Consider the following 21122-nt stretch of genomic DNA (forward strand, 5'->3'; position numbering starts at 1 on the left):
GTGACACTGTGTTACAAATCAAACTCAGATTAAAGTGTGACTTGAGAAACAGGGCTTTTAACAGAGCAGTGATTTCAGTTAGAACCACACCCCGGGGAATGTTGATTATGTCAGCTAAAAAGAATCAATAAAATAAATAAGACGATGGGCCTAAGGTGAGTTACACAACAGAAGAGGACTGTCAGTTGTAGGGATATTTCTTGTATTAATATCAGATGAGGAAATCCCCATGTTATTTTAGATCAAGGAGGGTTTTTTACAAAGTTTGCCAATACAAACATTGAAAAAGCAACAAAGGAAACTTATTTCAACACAAAATAAGCAGTTTGCAATATTATGTAAGGCTATTAACTGAATTTTGATTTTGTTTTGCATGTCAAACGATCTCCAAAATCATATAATGGGGAAGAAACAATAAAGCATTAAGCGATATTTATTTTATTTTTAAGTATAGATTGTAGAACAGCTGGATATATAGTTTGTTTTGGATCAGTGGTGGAGTTAGCAATTTGGGGGCCCTAGGCGAACTTGAGTATGGGGGCCCTCACTATAATGCTTTTTTTTTTTTTTTGTTATGTTTTGAATATATTTATTGTCTGTTTTTCCCATTGTTCTTGAAACATGCACATCACTATTTATGTGAATTATGGTGTGTTCGAAACTTGTTTTATTAGTTTGGTCGCCAACAAGATAACAAAAACTGAAAGTAGTTGTATTTAGTTATTTATTTTAGTTTACATCCATTACGTTTGATTATTATTATTTTTCTTATGATTATTGTTATAAAAATATACTAGTCAAATGAAACAGAAAACGTACACCAAAGTTCTTGTAGAGGTGCAAATGCAAGGAACAGTAAAATAAAAATCAAAAAAATGCAATGCCAATAAAAGTAAACTATTCTCATTTAATGTCATATTGAGAGAAAATCAAATTGCTCTGAGGCCTCGGCCATTAGTGACGCTGAGGGCAATTGGTTCGGGGGCCCCTTCATGTTTGAGGGCCCCAGGCAGCCGTCTACTTTTGTCTAATGGTAGCGCCGCCTCTGTTTTGAATATATTGATGGGGTTTTTTTTATGCCTTATTTCATGTTCAAAGTATGTTTTATTCATTTTATGTTTTATACATCGCTGCTCTAAGGTACATATTTGTAGCCTATATTTATTTTCAATTTGAAAGTTTTGCGTAAATTATCAATGACAGCGTGTATTTTTAAAGAGAGAAATGCGGAATGATTGCATTGTGTAACTAAAAAAAATAATATCGTATAATAATATAATAATAATGATAATATCTGAATAATCGTGATTTCAATATTGACCAAAATAATCGTGATAATGATTTTTTCCAATATCAAGCAGCCCTAATACTATGTGGTCTAAATCTGATGTAGACCATTCTAAATCATTTTACCCATTTATCTATTTAATTGAGTATCTAGTGTTGAAAGAATTCTTTTACAACCCCAGTGTGCACAGAATAAAATCAAAGCTCAAAGATCAAAACTGAAAAAACGGCTGCTGACTTGCTCTTCTATTCCACCTGAGGAAATTCACATGAGCTTTAAACATTTCACACTTGTTTTCAATTCAGGAAAAAAGCTGATTTGGTCTCACCGCACAACCAAATTAGAATAAAGAACTCTTCATAGTGGTCAGCGCGAAATGTGTTATCGTGACGGTTAAGTAATATCTCCAAAAACCTGAGAGCGATGCATGTCCTCACCACAAAACCACGCACACACAAGTCCTATATTCTTATCTGCACTTTTTGGCTCTTTGTCTAAATCTCAAAGCTCAAAATGCTCTGTTCCACCTTCTGATGTCATGAGGTGGTAGTTTTCAAGTGAACAGCAACCTTTTACTTTTTGATCAATAGAGATTGGCAATTCCAGACCTGAACTTAGACTTAAATTTAGACAAACTTTATTAATCCACAAGGGAAATTATTTGGACACAGCAGCTCACACATTACAATATAATATAATAACAAAGAGAAAAATATAAATGGTAATAAAACATTCTAAATAAGTCAGGTGTGAAATAAGACTTAATGTATAACCATATTTTTCGGTTTATAAGGCGCAATATCAATAACGTTTAATTCTCTCATCTATTTTCATACATAAGGCGTCTCGGATTATAAGGCGCATTAAGCGAATCAAACGAACGACACTTGAGACTGATCCCTTAGCCCAGGCGTTCACGATCCATTTGCAGATTGTGCCGTAATTCGCCCTTGCGTTGCCTCCCTGTCTTGGTGAATGTGTATTATGACTGTGAATGTGGGTGGATCATTTAAGTTTTAGGTTTTTTTTTCTTTTTTCCTACGAGGAGAACTCAGATATAGATTGAGTAATAATGTGTTTAATTCAGCTTTGCGCACATTTGTTTATGTTTTACTGAAACAAAACTTAAAACCACATGGCTCATTTGCATAAACTATAAGCTCTGAAAAAACAGCTCCCTAACAAACTAACAATCCATCAAGCGGTGCGGCTTCGTAGCTTACCAAAGTCGTACTAAAACATTTTGACAGATTTTTGAGTGCCATGTACCATATGAAATCAGTACAAGGCCAGTATGCACAACCAGAATTAATACATAAGGTGCACAAAATTCTAAGGCACACTGTTGATTTTTGAGAAAATTAAAGGATTTTAAGTGCGCCTTATAATCAGAAAAATACGGTATGTACAAGTCAAACTAAAATAGAAAAATAAGTAATAAAATCTAAAATTTCAGCAATATACAAGATGTCACAGAAGAAAGTACCCAAATGGTTCTAGTGAAGATTTTAAAAGTCTAAAAACACAGTGGAGCACTTCCTGTATTACCACACAACATTACAATGTGGACCAGAGTGTTTTCTGTTTGTGATAAGAACTCAGGATGCAGGATTCACGCGTTAAACATGTGTGAATGAAACAAAATCCAACTCCAGGTCTGTTTTCGATGAGGAAACAACATTAGGACATGGCTTAAAGCTCAGAAGAATCAAATGTGTGTAATATGTAAATTGCGCACTCCATGCATTATTTTATTCCAATGAAGTCTGCAAATTTTAATCGATGAACCCTTTACTTCTGCTACTAAACATACAGGAACAGTTTGATTCACAGCTCAGCGCTTTTTTAGGTTTTCTAATGATGCCCAGAAGAATTAAAATGATGAAATCTTCAATCATAAATGTGGCAAGTGCAAAATTCATTCTCGTGACAGGCCTAGCGATGTCTCCAAAACCCCGAGAGCCATACCCACCCTCACCCCTGAACCGCACATAGCCCTGTATTCTTAGTCTCGACTGCACTTCATGTCCTTTGCATGTTTAGCCCCTCAGTTATGCCAAGACTTCACATGGCGGGAGTAACACGTATCACACATCACACCAGACACCGCTCCTCCTTTTAACTAAATACCATTTCGCTCCAAATTAGCCGGCGACGAAGAGAGTGCCTCAGAGCTTTAAACTGTCGGCTGTCAGTCTGTGAAGTCGAGCGTGCGCACCCCAAAACGGTGAGTACAGCTGTTGAAGAATCCCTCATTAACACCTCCACAAAGCTCCGACCCGCGACACGTTTGGGAGTAATCGGGGTCCCCTACGGGCCGTGCGAAGGATGCCGCCAACTCCGAGAAATTAACAAGATAATTAAAGCTCTGACTGATTTATTCACAACAACGCGCCACCGTCTGGGCCAGGAGCAAGCTCTTAAAGTGGGAGGCGAGCGTTTTGTCATTACAAGGTCACCCGGTAAATGCATAGTTCCGACTCAAAGCAAAAACTCCCACGGTAAACTTTAGCTTAATTTGTGCTAAGTGCAGGGCGCAAATAGGCCGTGTCTGTGCATATCCAAACACAGAAAGAGGAGAGGAAGAGATACAGAATAGAGTTATAAAAGCAAAACAAGACTGAAGGTCCTACATTACAAAAAATGTTGTCACTTTTCTGGTGGAGGGTCTGTCAAAAGCTTTTCTCCATGATGTCATTGCTTTGTCTGGAATGTTTCACAGTATGACCTTTCTATCTTCATGGAATCCAAACCAGGCCAAGTTACAGGTCAGATCTGTGGAAAGGCGACCCCGCTCACAGTCAGGATGTCTGTTTTTCTAGGTATTTTTGAGCTATAAAACCAATTGTGTTTTGGGCCCGGTCAAGCAGAAGTAAACAGCAAGGCCAAAAATTCAAGTTAATGCATCTGATATAAAAATGTATTGAACAGATACATATGTACTCTAGTTTATGAAACTGTTTAACTTTTTTCTGTACCATTTTTGGTTCTAAAGTTACATATGTTTTAAACAGACCATGTATGAAACATGGAACAAAAATTATTTCCCAAATTTCAAAGACCTGCAAATCATGTAAATAAATGGATGTATTTCATCATATCTTGTGTTATTCCATCTTTGAACTGTTGATGAAGGTACATGATTTTTCCAAAAAAGAATGTATTTAAAATGATAAAAATTTGCTTGGAAGAACTGACATATTTTATAGAAATAATTACCTTTCATTTTGAAGTAATATTAAAGTATTCAGAAGAAAAAAGTTGACAAATTATGCAAAATCCTGCACCTTCTACTTGTTTGCACAATTTTCCCTCCTGTTACTTTTCCCTCCGTTACCATGACCTTTCTTAATAAAAAACCTCATTACTCAAAAAGTAAGAGGTTTTTCAACCTAATCTTGTACCATATGGTAGAAAAACTATATGAAGCAAATATTCAAACCAGTTTGTTAAGGATATGTAAGTGAGAACCAAGTAGTTATCACTGTTTGTATTTATTGACCAAAAAGTGCTGCATATTTCATTCCCTCCGTTACCAACATGAGTTTTTTTAATTTTTGTCAACAACTTGAAAGAATATCACAGGTTTAACTTGACCCTGTTGGAGTGTAACTCTTTCCTACATTCTGATACTTTACTTATTTCAATAGTCCCTCTAGTTTCTGAATAAGAGACATTTGAATGTAAAAAAAACGTTTGAGTAACCCTTTATTCAATTGAATTTCGTTTAATTTTTCCACATTTTTTTATTATAACCCCACAAGGCACACATTTATACATATGCATATATATATATATATATATATATATATATATATATATATATATATATATATATATATATATTATATGTTGACTGTGAAAAAAACATGGACTTCCAAAAAGCTGGGAATCTTGTTTATATGGGGTCCATCACCACAGCATGATTAATTTAGTGCCTTGACAGGTTCAGTTTTTGGTTATTATTCGTCCTTTATTATTCATCTGACTACATCTCTGAAGCTCAGACTGCTCTGTTCCACCTTTTGGTTTCATGAAGTGATTGTTTTCAAGTGAACAGCCACCTTTTACTTTTTGATCAGTAGAGATTGGCAACTCCAGGGCTCAAGGTACCCGAATAATTCTAGTAAGGTCTATGAAGTTTAAAAACACAAAAACACAGTGGAGCACTTTCTGTATTACCACATGACATCACAAGTTGGAACAGAACAACACTGTCAGCTGTCACTCTGTGAAGTCAAGTGAAGCGTGCGCTACCCGAAACGGTGCGTACAGTTGTTGAAGAATCACTAATTAACACCACAAAGCTTCGACCTGATGAGTTCTTCTCTCAAAGCTTTTGTGTGCAGGATTTGTGTGTTGAACAAAATGAAGACAGACTAACAATAAAGGATTACTAAAACATGTGAATGAAACGAAACACAACTCCAGGTATGTTTGTGATGAGGTAACACTACAACATGGGTTAAATCTCACAAAAGTCAATTCAGCGTAACATACTGTATGATCTTTAAATTACAAAATTGCATATTCCATGTATTATTTCATTCCAATAGGCTCTGTTCACGCTTACGTCACAAACCAGGAAGACGTTCGGAAACATGCAATGACAACTTCCGGCGTAGTTCAAGACACTGGACTCACCGACCGACTGTGATCAAACCCACTGAAGTAAATGTGATCAGAGGTAAAATGAAGACTGCATATGTATGTGCTGTTTGGAATCATCTTGAATTTTCTTCATCTCTTCTAATTGCATGTACCCAGTTATGGAGTAAGAAAGCTTTCAGAAATATCCATGCGCATAGAATAGAAATCCGTGCATATTTGGGAAATCCATGCATCTTTGGCTGTAGTTGCGCATAAAATAAATATTTGTAAACTCTCAAATAAGTCCAGTCGTACATAAAATATACTGTGTGTATTTTATCCAATTGAAAAGTTACGACGTCAAGAATTACAATCACAACATGAAAATTTACGATTACGCTTTTAGTACGAATACGAATTCACTGACGGGACTTTACTTGCAAAAATACGTCATCACTTCAGACATTATTTATCGAGCAATAGAAATTTCGATCAAGATCAAGACTGCGCATGCTGAAGTTATAGCAGAGGGTAAAAACGGAGTAATGGCACATACTCAGTGCACTCGGAGTTGTGGAGAAATGATGAAAACTGACGTATGGTTGGTAATTGTTGATTAGCCGAAACATAACGGAAGGCTACAATGACATGTAGATGAAGAAAACTGGACCATTTTCTCATTGTTACTAGATTTTGTCAGAATTTCTACCGCAAACAGTCCACCGAAAGTTGTCATCGCATGTTTCCAAACGTCTTCCTGGTTTGTGACTTAAGCGTGAATACATCCTATATAAAATCTGCAAATATGAATCAGTGAACCCTCTGTTTCAGTAGCATTCATAACCTAGAGGAACATTTTGATTGACAGCTCGAGAGTTTGATGGTTTTCTAGTGATGCCCAGAAAACACAACCATTTTACTACGACATGTCTAAACCAGCTAACAAGCCCTCCGGACCTTGTAACCTGACTCCGGGTTAAGTAGTCTGAAGGAGCAGAGAGGGAGTGGAGACCGGTTCTGTTGATATACTGCTGAAAAGGTCAAAAGGTCAGAGCAATTATCCCAAATGAGACACGTGTTGGGGTAAAAAAGAGTCGACGCCATTGGTCAGTAACAATGCTCGATGCTCATTTCTTGCAGGAGTGAGCCATTACGGATGTCAACAAGGACTGGATGACTTTTAATATGACAAAAAGTTCATTCATTCAAAGTTCAGCGGTGATTTCAACTGCTGGGTTTCAGATGACGTCACAACATTCTATAGAGCAATAAAATTTAATACAGATATAGGGAGCAGATAGAATGTATATGGGTCAAATGCAGATTTATGTTGAATTACAGTGAGTTCTTTATTCTAGTCCATAAAAGATTTTGGGAATTTACTTCTTAACTTTTGAATATTTAATGTCAAAGTACAATGTAATTAATGGGAAGTATGACTTAATAACTTCACATTCTAGAATCTAAAAACTACCAATACTATGGAATTAGCTCGATACGCAATACCTATTTTGATACTACGATAGTTTTTGAAATGGTCGTCTTTAAACTTTTTTCTACATAAATTTATAGTACTTTCACTTATACTACTGCGTGGTTTTATTTGTGAATTTCAGCTTCCTCTTAAATGCAACATTTTGAAGATTTTTCATCATTCTGAAACTAGGGATGTAACAATAACCGAAATATCGTGATATCGTATCGTCACAGCTCTCTCAGTAATATCGTGGACCAACACAATATATCGAATTACAAGTTTCTTTACTTAAATTAAGAATTCACAGACCATGATCCTTATTGTGATTTATTGCGATATTTTGTGGAGGAAAACAAAACTGTTAATATGGCACTTTTTTTCCTTCTTAAAATACCTTGACAAGACTTAATCCAAAGAACAAAGACTTAAAAGTGTTTAGAACTGTTATTTCTTCTTGTAGTCTCCACTGAAATGGAGCAAAGGATCATGGTCTATGTAGTTCCTTTGTAGCTCTTTATCTATTGCTGCACCATAACTCTTAATTTAAACAAAGAAACTTGTAATTCGATATATTGTGATGATCCACGATATTATTGTGAGACAATACGATATCACGATATTTTGGTCATTGTTACATCCTTATTTACTACATTTGAGTATCTCTAGTGTCTGGATCTGTACTTTTTACTCCACTGCATTTTAGATTTAGACTAAAAAATAAAACTACTTTTCTTTATAGTTTAAGACCTGCTGAAATGGCAGACTTTATTTCTTTAGGGCATTAAATTTGAGTTAAGATCCCAACTTTGAGCAAACCAAGTACATTAAAACGGCTAGAAAAATGAAGAAATCAGCTGAATCACGTGAAATTCTTTTTCAAAATCACTACATTGCATCCTTTTAATTGTTCTTAAACAAGTACTTTAATACTTTTACTTCAGTAGATTTTTTCCTTTTGTAACTTTTTAGCTTTGGATCTGTACTTTTACTTAAGCACCAAAATTGAGCACTTCTTCCACCACTGGTTTTAAGGAAATAAGTGTGATTTTCCACCCCACACTGATTTAATTTACCCATTTACAAGTGAAAACCCCGGTAATCCATTTTAAGTCATGATTTGGCCTAGTTTAAGAACACACCAGTCATACACAGAAAGTAGAGAGTGTTCAGTTCTGATTTATGGTTCCGAAGTTTGTATTTCAGGGTTAATCCTCTTCTTTTGTGTATACAGGGTTAGTCTTGACTTAACCCAGTTTCAATTCATTATCATATCAGATGGTACTTTATGGAAATGAGTGTAAATAAGTGTTCTGGTTGATCACGTACTATAGACTAGATAATCTTAGGACTACTAAAAAACCTCAACCTTTAAGTAAAATTTGTACTCAAGTATTGTACTGTAGGATATCGGCTGAACAGATATCATGGAATCAATAAACAGCGAATTTTTCAGTATCGGCACTGATTAGGGATGGGCATTTGATAAAATTTTCTTAATCGATCGTCGGGAGAATCAATTATCAATTAATCATTAAAGTTTTTTATATTAAAATTTATCATCATTATTATTACTATCTGCACTGCTAATCTGCATAAATAAATTCAACTTTATGACATATAAACTGTAACCACTCTAGAGCCACATCAGCCCGTTTGACATTATAATGTGTTTAATGCAGATTTGCGCAACTCTCACAGAAACGAAACTTCAAACCGCATGGCTCATTTGCATAAATTAAGCGAAGAAAAAAAACAGCTCTTGTGCACTGATGCGACACGACTCAGTGGAATACAGGTTAGTGTGACCATATTTGAGTTTGTCAAAACCAGGACACCGTACGGGGGGAGGGAGGTGGGGACTCGTCATCGACATTGCGCGACTCTCACCTGGTAAAACTTTTTCCCACTGGACACCGACACATGTTCCTGCTTTATACACTGTGCACATGGACTCACACTTGTCCCGAACGCAACGGAAAGCGTGAAATTTCTTGTACAAGTCATCGTTAAATACGCATTTGCGCTTCGGCACTAGGGGTGTGCAAAAATATCGGAATATCGATATATTGTATCGTTTAATGTGATGATGCAGTATCGATATCCTGGGCTACTGTATCGATATATCACCAAGAGTATTTTTAGGTGTGTTTTTCTAAATTATTTTGTTACAGAGCTACAGTTTTGTTGCTTGTTGAGTGAAAGGAAGCTCATTTATGCGACACATTTGACATTTTTACTGTTTTGATGATTAAAATGTTTGTGTTTCATATGAACTTTGCACAAGAAATGGTTTAACAAAAAAGACTTAATAACACAGCCACGATTTAGCCTTTATTTTTTATTGAACCGTATCGAATCAATTTGAAATATATTGTATCGAATCGAAAGTGCACTGTATTGAGATATGTATCGTATCGTGGCCTGTGCATCGAGGTATGTATCGTATCGGCAACTTCTTAATGATACCCAGCCCTATTCGGCACGTTGCAGACTGACCGACTGTTTGCGTCTGCTCGCTCCTTCTGAGTGCAGAGAGCTACATGTACGGACCCGTTTGGTCACTCTACTCTACGCACAGCAACCTACATTCGGTTTGTCGATTAAAATGAACGTAATCGATGAAATTCTTAATGATCAATTATCGATTCATCGACTAATCACGCCCATCCCTAGCACTGATATCTGAAGACAGTATCAGTATCGAAGCATCCCTACTTCGGTGTGTGTTGGTGTTCCACTGTCTGAAAAACGTTCTACTTATACAGTTTGAGTGTATCATTTTTTCATGTTTTGGAAGTAATTTAGCCCAGATTTAACTGCAAAAACTGATCAATGAACTCCAGTTGTCCTCATAGTAAAAAATGTTCCTTGTGCTGTGAATCCGTATAACCTATTGCTCACAGTCTACACTTCCACCGTATGAAGCTTTGTTTGACATTATAAAAGTGTGTTTTTTCAGGCTCCATTAGCGGCCGGGCGTGTGTCTTTGCTCCTCAAAACAGTGAGCGTTCTGACAAGTCCCTTCAAAAGTAAATACACACACCGTCTTTCTCATATCTACATCAACATCTTTACAAATTACAGATAACAACATAATTACGTTCATTCATAATCATGGTTTATTCGGGTCACAATGTAACGTACACTATTTTAGAAGCGAGACGGATCAGTTTAATGCCATACTGTGGAACATTCCTGACACAGCAATAGCGTTTCCATGGAGATAAGCAAGTGGAAAAGTCACATAAAGCGTAATTAAGTCATTTAAATTCAGTGTTTACAAAATGAAAACCCCAAATGTAAAATGATTGGCTGTTTATGTCACATTAACTTAAAATATAATTCTCAAAAAACTCCCAGAAGTGCTCCTCTGTGTTTTTAAAGTACAGTTGGACTTCATAAAAGGTGGTTATGTATTATAGAAATTGTAATTTAATCAAAAACGGTAAGAACATTTAAGATTTTATTATTGTCATGGTTAAAATAATCATGAATAATAGTAAAAATCATAATATTTTCTGCTAATAATCTTAAAGTTGCACTGCGTAACTTTCCTGGTGGAAGGTCCGCTACCCGTCTCCATGGAGATGTTATTGCTTTTCCTGGAATGTTCCACGGTATGACATTAAACAGACCCATACAGGAGTTTCTATTGCTCAGAAATACTATAATTTCTTCTGTGAATAGGGGCGACTCTCCACAGATCTGACCTGTAATGTCACGTACAGCTTTAACCTGCTTGTCTCCCTCGTTATAGACAGGTTTCATCTCTACTGTGGAACATTCTAGACAAAGCAATAACGTTTCCATGGAGACAAGCAAGTGGAAAAGTTACATAAAGTGTATTTCAATCATTTCAAGTCAGTGTTTACAGAATGGAAAACCTAAATGTAAAATAATTGGCTGTTTATGTCACATTGATTTACTATATATTTCTCGAAAAAGCTTCATGACGTCATCAGGTGGCAATAGAGAAGTGCTCCTCTGAGTTTTTAAAGTACAGTTTGACTTCATAAAGGTAATTAATGTAATCAAAAATGGTAAGAAAATTAAAGATTTTATTGTTGTCATGGTTAAAATAATCATGAATAACAGTAAAAATCATAATATTTTCTGCTAATAATCTTAAAGGTGCACTGTGCAACTTTTCTGGTGGAGGGTCAGCTACCCGTCTCCATGGAGATGTTATTGCTTTGCTTGGAATGTTCCATTAATTTCCATTCATTAAACAGATCCATACAGGAGTTACTATTGCTCAGAGATACTATAATTCCTTTTGCGAATAGGGGCGACTCTCCACAGATCTGACCTGTAATGTAGTCTCCCTCGTTACAGACAGGTTTAATCTCTACTGTGGAACATTCTAGACAAAGCAACAACACGTCCATGCAGACAACCAGAAGAAAAATGACGCAGTGGCCCTTTAACGCTACAATTTGTCACATCCTTAGTGCAAATTGCCGTCGCTACAGGCATTGCTGCTTCAGTTCTAATCCAGGAATTTGTGTAAACTTTTTAAGAGGTATTTATGGGTAATTGAGTTCAAGTGCAGTGAGAGGAGCAGACAGGTGGAGCAGTCAGCACAGACGCCACGCTGAGATCTTAAGTAACTCATGCACCAAATTGTCATGTTCCCACGCACTCCATCGCTGACTGTGTGGTCAACGCACTCTGACTTACAAGCACAAACTTTACATCCTCTGTTTGGAATCAACTATCTGTGCAGAATGATGAGAAATGAGAACTGTTGCCATGGCGTTTAACAATTTCAAACAAATTATAGTAGCTCTTTAACTACACTTGGGCATGTCTTAAAGGAGCACTGTGTAACTTTTCTGGTAGAGGAGGATTATACTGTTTTGGCCCCTGATTATCAACTTGGTAATCGAAATGGAGACGGGTTAATGGTCAGGTCTATGGAGAAGCAAGCCTGCACATAGCAGAGTTGGGGACTTGCAATTCATGACTTGGACTCGAGTCAGACTTGAGTCACTATTTTTAGAGTTGAGACTTGACCTGATAAAATGGACTAAGACTTGGGACTAGATTTGGATTTGAAGGTTAATGACTCGGGACTTGACTCGGACTTGAGAAAATTTGAGAAGCACTTTTAAATCTGAATTCTTTCTATTCTGACCCTAATGATTCACACTAACATCTTGTCAAGACATTTTTAAAGGAAAAATTAACTAAATTAATTTCTACAACTCTTATATAAATACTCATACAGAAATATACCATGATTTTTTTAAGTATAATTTAGTTTAAAAATCATATAAATTGCAAAAATCTAAGCTATATTTGGTACTTTTGTTTAAAGACTTGAAATGATTTGAAGCTCAGAGCAGATGACTTGGACTTGACTTGGACTTATGGGCCAGTGATTCGAGACTCGACTTGGGACTTGACTCGGACTTGAGGTGAAAGATTTGAGACTTATTTGAGACTTGCAAAACAATGACTTGGTCCCAGCTCTGGCACGTGGTAAGAATTCATGTTTTTAAAGAGTTTTTTGAGCTATAAAACTTCTGTAATTGAACAAATGCAAGAGAAATAGGTTTAATGCCCTACTGTGGAACATTCCAGGTAAAGAAACATCTCCATGGAGACAAGAAAGTAGCAATCCCACCACCTTAGAAGTCACATAGTGTATCTTGAATAAAGCACGAACCAAGATCAACATTTAGTCTTAGTAACTACTTCATTAAATTTCATAACTCCTTACCACCCCTAAAGATTTTACTAAATATTTTGCTCTTTCCTCTTATTTTCTAGTTTTACATTTTGAAGAAAGTATGTCTAAAGGTGTGAAGTTTATTTCTTGGTTGGCCATGTGCACCAGTTATGTCACACGCAGAGCTAATCCAATAACTGTTACTTAGCAACCATAACGTTAACAAGAAGCAAAGCTCAAACAAATGACACAATAGTTTATATTCTATGATTAGATTAAGGACAACTATTTTGTTAAATGTTAAAGTTTAAACTACAAGGATAATGTGTCCCTTGTGCGCTAATTGTTATTGTATTTTGGATAGAATTTTGTGTGTTGATGTCAGAGGCAAGAAGACCTACTCTGCTACTTTACTGATGGAAAACTGTGATAAGTACGACAGGTTTGTTTATATAGTACAAAAACATAAAGTAATCCAGTACTATCTCACTAAATCATATAATAATTAGAACAACATGGATAAGGATAAGGCTAGGTATCATTAAGAAGTTGCCGGTACAATACATAGGCCATGACATGATACATATCTCGATACAGTGAGCTTTCAATTCGATACGATATATTTCAAATCGATTTGATACGTTTCAATAAAAAATAAAGGTTAAATCATGGCTGTGATACTAAAAGTCTTTGTTAAACCACTTCTTGTGCAAAGTGAATATGAAACGCAAATATTTTAATCATCAAAACAGTGAAAATGTCAAATGTGTCGCAAAAGTGTCGTTTTTAGGGGTGTCTCATGATGCGATATCGTCTTGGTATGAACCTCACGGTACGATATTTATTGCGATATCATGGGAAAGCTCACGATATGAAGGGGAGGCTCACGATTAGGGATGTAACAATATCCAAATCTTTCAGTACGATATTTTCTCAATATACATCTCACAGTACGATATTTACTGCGATATTTTGTGGAGGCAATAAAAACCGTGAATATGCTACTTTTTCCTCTTAAAATGCCTTGACAAGACTTAATCCTAAGAACTAAGACTTAAAAGTGCTTAGAACTGTTATTTCTTCATGTAGTTTACACTGAAATGGAGCAAAGGATCATGGTCTATGTAGTTCCCCATGTTTTTTTAGGTATTACTGCTCCATAACTCTTAATTTAAGCAAGAGACTTGTGATTGTGATGGTCCACGATATTATTGTGAGAACTTTGACGATACGATCTCACGGTATTTCAGTTATTGTCGTTTCCTTCCACTAAACAAGCAACAAAACTGTAGCGCTGTAACAAAATAATTTAGTGAAATACACCAAAAAATACTCTTGCCGATTTATTAATACAGCAGCTCATGATATCGATGCTGTACCAGTACATTAAATGATACGATATATTGATATTTTGATATTTTTGCACACCCCTCTTCAAAAACACCTCATCAAAAACACATCTGGAGTTGTGTTTTTTTTTTCTTTTTCTTTTCATTCACACATGTTTAACACACAAACCCTGCAGATTGAGGCTGAGTTTAAACACTCTATTCCTTGAGACGCCTTGTGGTAATACAAGAAGTGCTCCATTGTGTTTTTAAACTCCATGCACCTTCACTAGAATCATTTGGACCATTTCAGCCCTAGAATCGACCAATCTCTACTGAAGGAAAACTTGAAAACTACACTTTCGTGACATCACAAGGTGGTACGGAGCAGCTTGAGCTTTGGAGATGTAGACAGACTAATAAACTTAAACGTGTGAATAAAGCAAAACACAACTCCAGGTCTGTTTTTGAGAAGGTAACAACATTCTAACATGGCTTAACGCTCACTAAAGCCAATGGACCTTTAAATTCCTGCGTACAAAATACACCACAGTGGACTGACCGGTGTGCAAAAAGCTAACGCGCCAACTTCCACACGCAGATATAGGATTTATGGGGTATTGAATGACATAATCTCCCATTGCCCTTATTATTGTTTTGGATTAAGACGGCAGATTTGCACCGACTCGTTTCAAAACACAGTTAAGCAGATGAGACGCCGAGTGAGTTGTCGCCGTGGAAATATTGGCTGATTCCATCTAAAGTAAAGATTCTTGATAGACTCCGATCGGTTACGCAGTGTTGAGCTTAAGTGGCGCGTAAGTAGTGAAAGATTTAACGAAAGGAGGATCTGCAATGAGCATAGCAGATGTCAAAATATAATCATCATCTCGGTTAAAGAGGTAAAGAGAGGGACGATGTACTTAGGAAAGTGCCGATACTTCAGCTATTACTGCTACTACTACAATGAGTTTTACAAGGTTAGTACCACCACAGCACCTACTGCTACTACCAGACGTACCACAACTACCACAACTACTACTGTTTTCATGATCATTTCCATACTGACTCATCGTTAATGCATGACGGATCACTCATTTCTGAAGGTCAGTATTTGCTTCTTTGCACTTGTGGGAAAGTTTTGGTTATATTTCTGTTCTAGTTTGTAGTAGATTTGAGCTGTAAAAGAACTTCCACGACTTATTAAAGATACAAACTTACTACTAAAGTGTTAGAGCTCGTATTTTTTTAAACAATATTGTACATTTTGAATATTTTGGAAGGAATAATTCTGCTTTGTGAGTTGGTTTCTACATTATCGTTTATAATTTATATTTACTTTAGGCTCAACTACTACTACTACTACTACTACTACTACTACTACTACTACTACTACTACTATTTTTACTATTACTATTACTATTATTACTAATTTAGTAACTCTGACAAATATTTATAGGGCAACCTTAAAATATAGCCTACATACAGGTTACTACTTCTATTACTACTACTTACTACTTACTTAATACTAGTCCTACTACTCCTACTTTTCCTACTAGTCCTACAACTCCTACAACTCCTACAACTCCTACAACTCCTACTACTCCTACTACTCCTACTACTCCTACTATTTTTTTAAACTACAAGCAGTCAAATGTGGTATTGCTGCAAAATATTTATAGGGCAACTTCAAATATAGCCTACATACAGGTTCCTACTACTCCTACTCCTAGTATGTTTCAAAACTACTAGAAGTCAAATGTGGTAACCCTGCGAAATATTTATAGGACTACCTCAAAATATATGCACGAATACGTAAGTTCCTAGTGACATTTCTATCCCAAAAGTAGGCTGACCAGATTTTCAAAATAAAAAACTGGGACACTCCTGGTTTGGACCGTTTGGTAATAATCAAATTGTGAAATGAGGGCGCAATTAAGGAAAATTGTTCCATTCATGACAAACATGAGTCAGTATAGTCACGTTTTCTTTGGGTTTTGGGTCATTTTTAAGCAGCTTCTTTGTATTTTACCTAAACAAGTGAAAATCTATGCCTCTCTTTACTGTTTTCTGGGATCAAACTGGTCAAAAATGAGCACATCAGGGATATTTCTTGTATCAAACTTGGACAAATCAGTGGTTTTGGATAAATCTGCTGGGACAAGGGACACAGGACTCAAACTTGGGACTGTCCCGGGTCAAATGGGACGTCTGGACACCCTACCCAAAAGGATAAATACACGAAACCATTCAAACTGACGCGCGTAACTCCTCCACCAGCAGCAGCAGCAGTTCCAGAGAGCGGCACTCACCTGTCATACTCCGCGTTGTCCTTATCGCAGCGCGCGTCTTTATGCTTCTGCCAGTCCTTCCCGTGCTTACACGTCGTGAGCAGCACCACGTCCTCCGCGTTATGCACGTGGTATAAGGCATTCCTGGTGTCCGACCCGATCCCGGTCAGGTAACGCTTCCCTTTGAAAACCAGCATGTACTTTCTAAACGGCGGGATGGTGTTGTACTTGAGAAAGCCCCTCTCGCCACCTGTCCTCGGGTGATCCTTGGAGAACAGCGGGATGGACACGTCGAAGTTGGGCCTGAAAGTGTCGGAGCTGATGCTGGCTTTGGCCAACATGGCTTGCCCGATGTCAAACCCCAGATCTTCCGTGTAGTCTGGCCACGTGCCGGAATATAAGTTAAATATAAGGTGGTTTCTCCCTTCGTTCCATAGAGGCAAGTTCTGGATCTTGGTCTTGAGGTTGTGCACGTACTGAGGGGAGAGCTGGTCCCTGTCCAACGTGTCCAGACTCAAAACAAACAAACACGCTTGCCCCGGGTCAGACGTGTAAAACCTAGATCCTTCTATCGTGGCTAAAATGTTCTGGTAACTCTCCGAAATCTTCTCTCCTTTTTGCTGTGGGTAAACATAAACTTTAAATCCGTTCTTCTGACACAGAGAGTAGTCAAAGCAGGAGTCCATGCGGCACCGTTTCCCCTTGTAAACACTCGTATTGACGTCTTTCTTCTGTCGCGGAGATATGTGCAGGTTGTACTCCTCCGTGTCCGTCTGGTCCCAGGGCAGCAGCGGCGGTAAGGGGTCCGAGAAGTGCGGCCACGGCTGTTCCTTTCTGACCCCGCGCTCATGCCTGGTCTTCCGCGCCGGTGGCAGGTCAATAAGGAGGTAGAAGAGGAGCGCAAGGGAAGCACCGGCGGAGAGCAGGATCAGGTAGCGTTTTTTGGCCTGCATGTGTCCCGGGAACAGATGAGACTTGTAAAGGAATAACAAAATTAAAGTAGCCCCAAGTTTGGCTCTTACTCACCCCGGCTACACCGCTCCATCCTCCGACTCCCCCCTTCAGAGTATTCACTTCCCAAAACCACAAATTGTTCCTGTGCATGTGGGCGATTTGGTTACAAGTCTTGTCCCTTATTTCTCCCTCTGATGAAGAGTTTGACCATATTTGCTTCAGCTACTTTACGCGTCTCCCAAGCCTCATCCAGACCGACTTGTGTGGTTCCTCTCCCCGGGTAGCTCACCACAGCCAGCCGCCTTGGGAACTCTCTCCCGCGGCTGGGGTCCGCTCTCAGATGGAAAGGTACAGCCCGTTTTGGATGTTTCGGAGCCGCTAACGCATTGGGCAGGAGTGCAAGCCCCGCTCCGTGTCGTCTTCCTCCGCTGAATGAGTCTTATTCCCGGTGTTTGCTCACTCCATGGTCCCGCGTGAACAGCAGCACGAGCGGAGCACAGCGTAGCTCAGCAGCACAAATGTAACCTGACGAATCCCTGCATTTCGCTTCTTATTTATTACCCGCTCCACGCTCTGTCTCCTGTGCGTAAAATCAAAAGAAAAAGCGGAGAGAGGAGCAGCGTACGTAGTGAACAGTCCGGACCACCACACCTCGGTCTCCACACCGGGCAAACAGCACAAGAAATGCTCCAAAAGACGAGATTCCTTGATCCCAGTCTCCAATTACCGAGTGCTCAGTTGTTTCGATTGTTAGTCGGTAACATTCCAATCCCGACACGACGGCAGCTGACGCGACGTCCCACCGCTGCGCACCAGCGCCTCTGATTGGTCCGTGTGTGGGAACGGAAGAGGCGGGACTAAGGGAATGCACCCATTCATAACCAGAGTCCTCTACATGTGCACATTATTCTTTTGTCAAACGGAGAGGAGAGCGGAGGAGCTTTGGCGACGCTTGAGCAGGACAACAGCGCGGCCCAAAGTTTTCTGCCGCTCTGCGTGAGCTGCGCTGTGACACCCACATCAAAGCTGCACGCGCTCCCAACTTTTGTTGTTCTCACACTCGTAGTGCAATTTAAAGCAGACACACAGCGCTTGTGTCTGGCAGATAGTTAGAACCATTTAGGAACATAAAACTTAATGCGCTTAATGATTTTAATGGTGCGTTTTAATTTCACTGCAATTTTTATGTTTTGCTATTTTTTAAAATATGTTTCAAAATTCTGTGGACTATGATAATATGTAAGGCAAGGCACGTTTATTTGTATAGCACAATTCGTACACAAAGTAATTCAAAGTGCTTTACAGAATAAGAAATACATTAAAATAAAAACAAATCAAAACATAAATAATCATGAAGATTAAAATGAAAAAAGAGAGACATAAATGAAAGAGAAGAGTGCAGAATGAAAACCTTTCAGTCATATGTATGTCATTTCTTTTGATGTGATTGTCGTTAGTTTGTGTTATTATTAATACATTCTATATTTAGATTTGATATTATTTCCTAAAGAAGACCTTGTGCTTGTGTCTGTTTTATATCAATCAATCAATCAATCAACAATTGTATTAATCCCAAAGGGCAGTTCAGTTTGCACATCTCTGGTCACGCACAATATGTAAATATAAATAATAAAGAAAAAGAAGTAGTTAGTAGTTAGTTAGTATAGTTCTAATCTACAACACCCGGGATCATTCTGTGATCATTTGGACTCTTTAAAAGTACTTCATAAAATAAACAAATCAAATCAAATTGGAGATTGAATTTAGGACAGAACAGTGGGCGTTTACTGGTGGCAATAACGTCTTGTAAATAAGCAATTAAAACCTGCTCAAACATGCACAAAGGGAGGGGAAATGAGAAGTACAACTATACAACATGGTTAAAGCTCTGAGAAGTTGATTTCACATAACAGGTGTAGGAGCTATTTACTTCTTTTTTTATTCTAACATGAGTTTATTATTTTTGTTTGTCAGTTATATATATTTCTGCTGTGTTAATATTATGTTTGCTGATTTCTAGTCTAATTTGCTACTATTTATCTTGAGCACCTTTTCTATTTTTGGTTTAATCTGGGTCACCGAGGGGGTAAAGGAGGGTGATACTCGTAGACTAGAGTGCACCTGGGTGGGCCTGTGGGTTTTTTTTACCACTTGACAGGAAAAGCAGCAAGAGTAGGCCTTGTTGTTTACCTAAAACTGGAAATAAATCTTAGAAATGCAACTCTGGTCATGGATATTGATTTGTTTTTTGTTTTTTTTCTTTTTGTCACTGCATAAACCATAAACCCATGGTGCCTAAACGTGATTATTTGAGTTATGTTTAGTTCTGAGTTCTGAGACTGTTCCTGCTTATTACAGCAGATCCACCTAAAATATAACCAGTGTCGGGAAGGTTACTTTTAAAATGTATTCTCCTACAGATTACAGATTACATACCTCAAAATGTAGTTTGTAACGGAATCCATTCAATTACTTAAGGTGAGTAATGTAATCTGAATACTTTGGATTACTTGATTTGCTGTGAGACCAGGATATCGTAACATAAGATGTTTTGTCTGCTAAAAGACAATTTTAAAAAGCCCAGACTTTACTGAACCAGATTAAAAATATTATTGATAGAAGAGGAGGAGACACGGTCCACGCAGCAGGATTTAGTCCTGTTAAATCCTGTATTAGACCTGGTTTAGTCCTGGTTTAGTTCTGTTTAGTCCTGGTTTAAACCTGGTTTTAGTCCTGGTTTAGACCTGGTTTAGACCTAGTTTAGACCTAGTTTAGACCTGGTTTTAGTCCTGGTTTAGACCTAGTTTAGACCTGGTTTTCTAGTTTAGACCTAGTTTAGACCTGGTTTAGTGTAGACCTGTTTACCTGGTGTAGACCAAGTTTAGACCTAGTTTAGACCTGGTTTAGACCTGGTTTAGTCCTGGTTTAGACCTGGTTTTAGACCTGGTTTAGACCTAGTTTAGACCTGGTTTAGACCTGTTTAGTTTAGACCTGGTTTTAGTCCTGGTTTTAGACCTGGTTTAGACCTGGTTTACCTGTTTAGACCTGGTTTTACCTGGTTTAGACTGGTTTAGACTGGTTTAGACCTGGTTTAGTCCTGGTTTTAGACCGTTTAGACCAAGTTTAGACCTAGTTTAGACCTTAGTTTAGTCCTGGTTTAGACCTGGTTTTAGACCTGGTTTAGTTAGTTTAGACCTGGTTTAGACCCTTTTAGACCTGGTTTAGTCCTGGTTTAGACCTAGTTTAGACCTGGTTTTAGACCTGGTTTAGACCTGGTTTAGTCCTGGTTTAGACCTGGTTTTAGACCTAGTTTAGTTTAGACCTAGTTTAGACCTGGTTTAGACCTGGTTTAGACCTGGTTTTAGTTTTCCTGGTTTAGACCTGGTTTTAGACCTGGTTTTAGACCTGGTTTAGACCTAGTTTAGACCTGGTTTAGTCCTGGTTTAGACCAAGTTTAGACCTAGTTTAGACCTGGTTTTAGACCTGGTTTAGACCTGGTTTAGTCCTGGTTTTAGACCTG

At 37.9% G+C, this 21122-nt stretch overlaps 1 protein-coding gene across 1 annotated transcript in view; it reads right to left on the reverse strand.

The window, feature by feature from the left end:
- The window catches only part of ext1b (exostosin glycosyltransferase 1b), a 353934-nt gene extending 335566 nt beyond the window's left edge, over positions 1 to 18368 (reverse strand). Inside the window, exon 1 of the mRNA XM_020939269.2 lies at positions 16670 to 18368. Within this exon, the coding sequence (XP_020794928.2) occupies positions 16670 to 17601 (932 nt within the window). The 5' untranslated portion in view covers positions 17602 to 18368. The remainder of the gene's footprint in view (positions 1 to 16669) is intronic.
- Between the last annotated feature and the right edge of the window lie 2754 nt (positions 18369 to 21122).

This window comes from Boleophthalmus pectinirostris, unplaced genomic scaffold (genome assembly GCF_026225935.1).
Source record: "Boleophthalmus pectinirostris isolate CB_2022bp ecotype Guang Dong unplaced genomic scaffold, ASM2622593v1 HiC_scaffold_21, whole genome shotgun sequence".
NCBI lineage: Eukaryota > Metazoa > Chordata > Actinopteri > Gobiiformes > Gobiidae > Boleophthalmus > Boleophthalmus pectinirostris.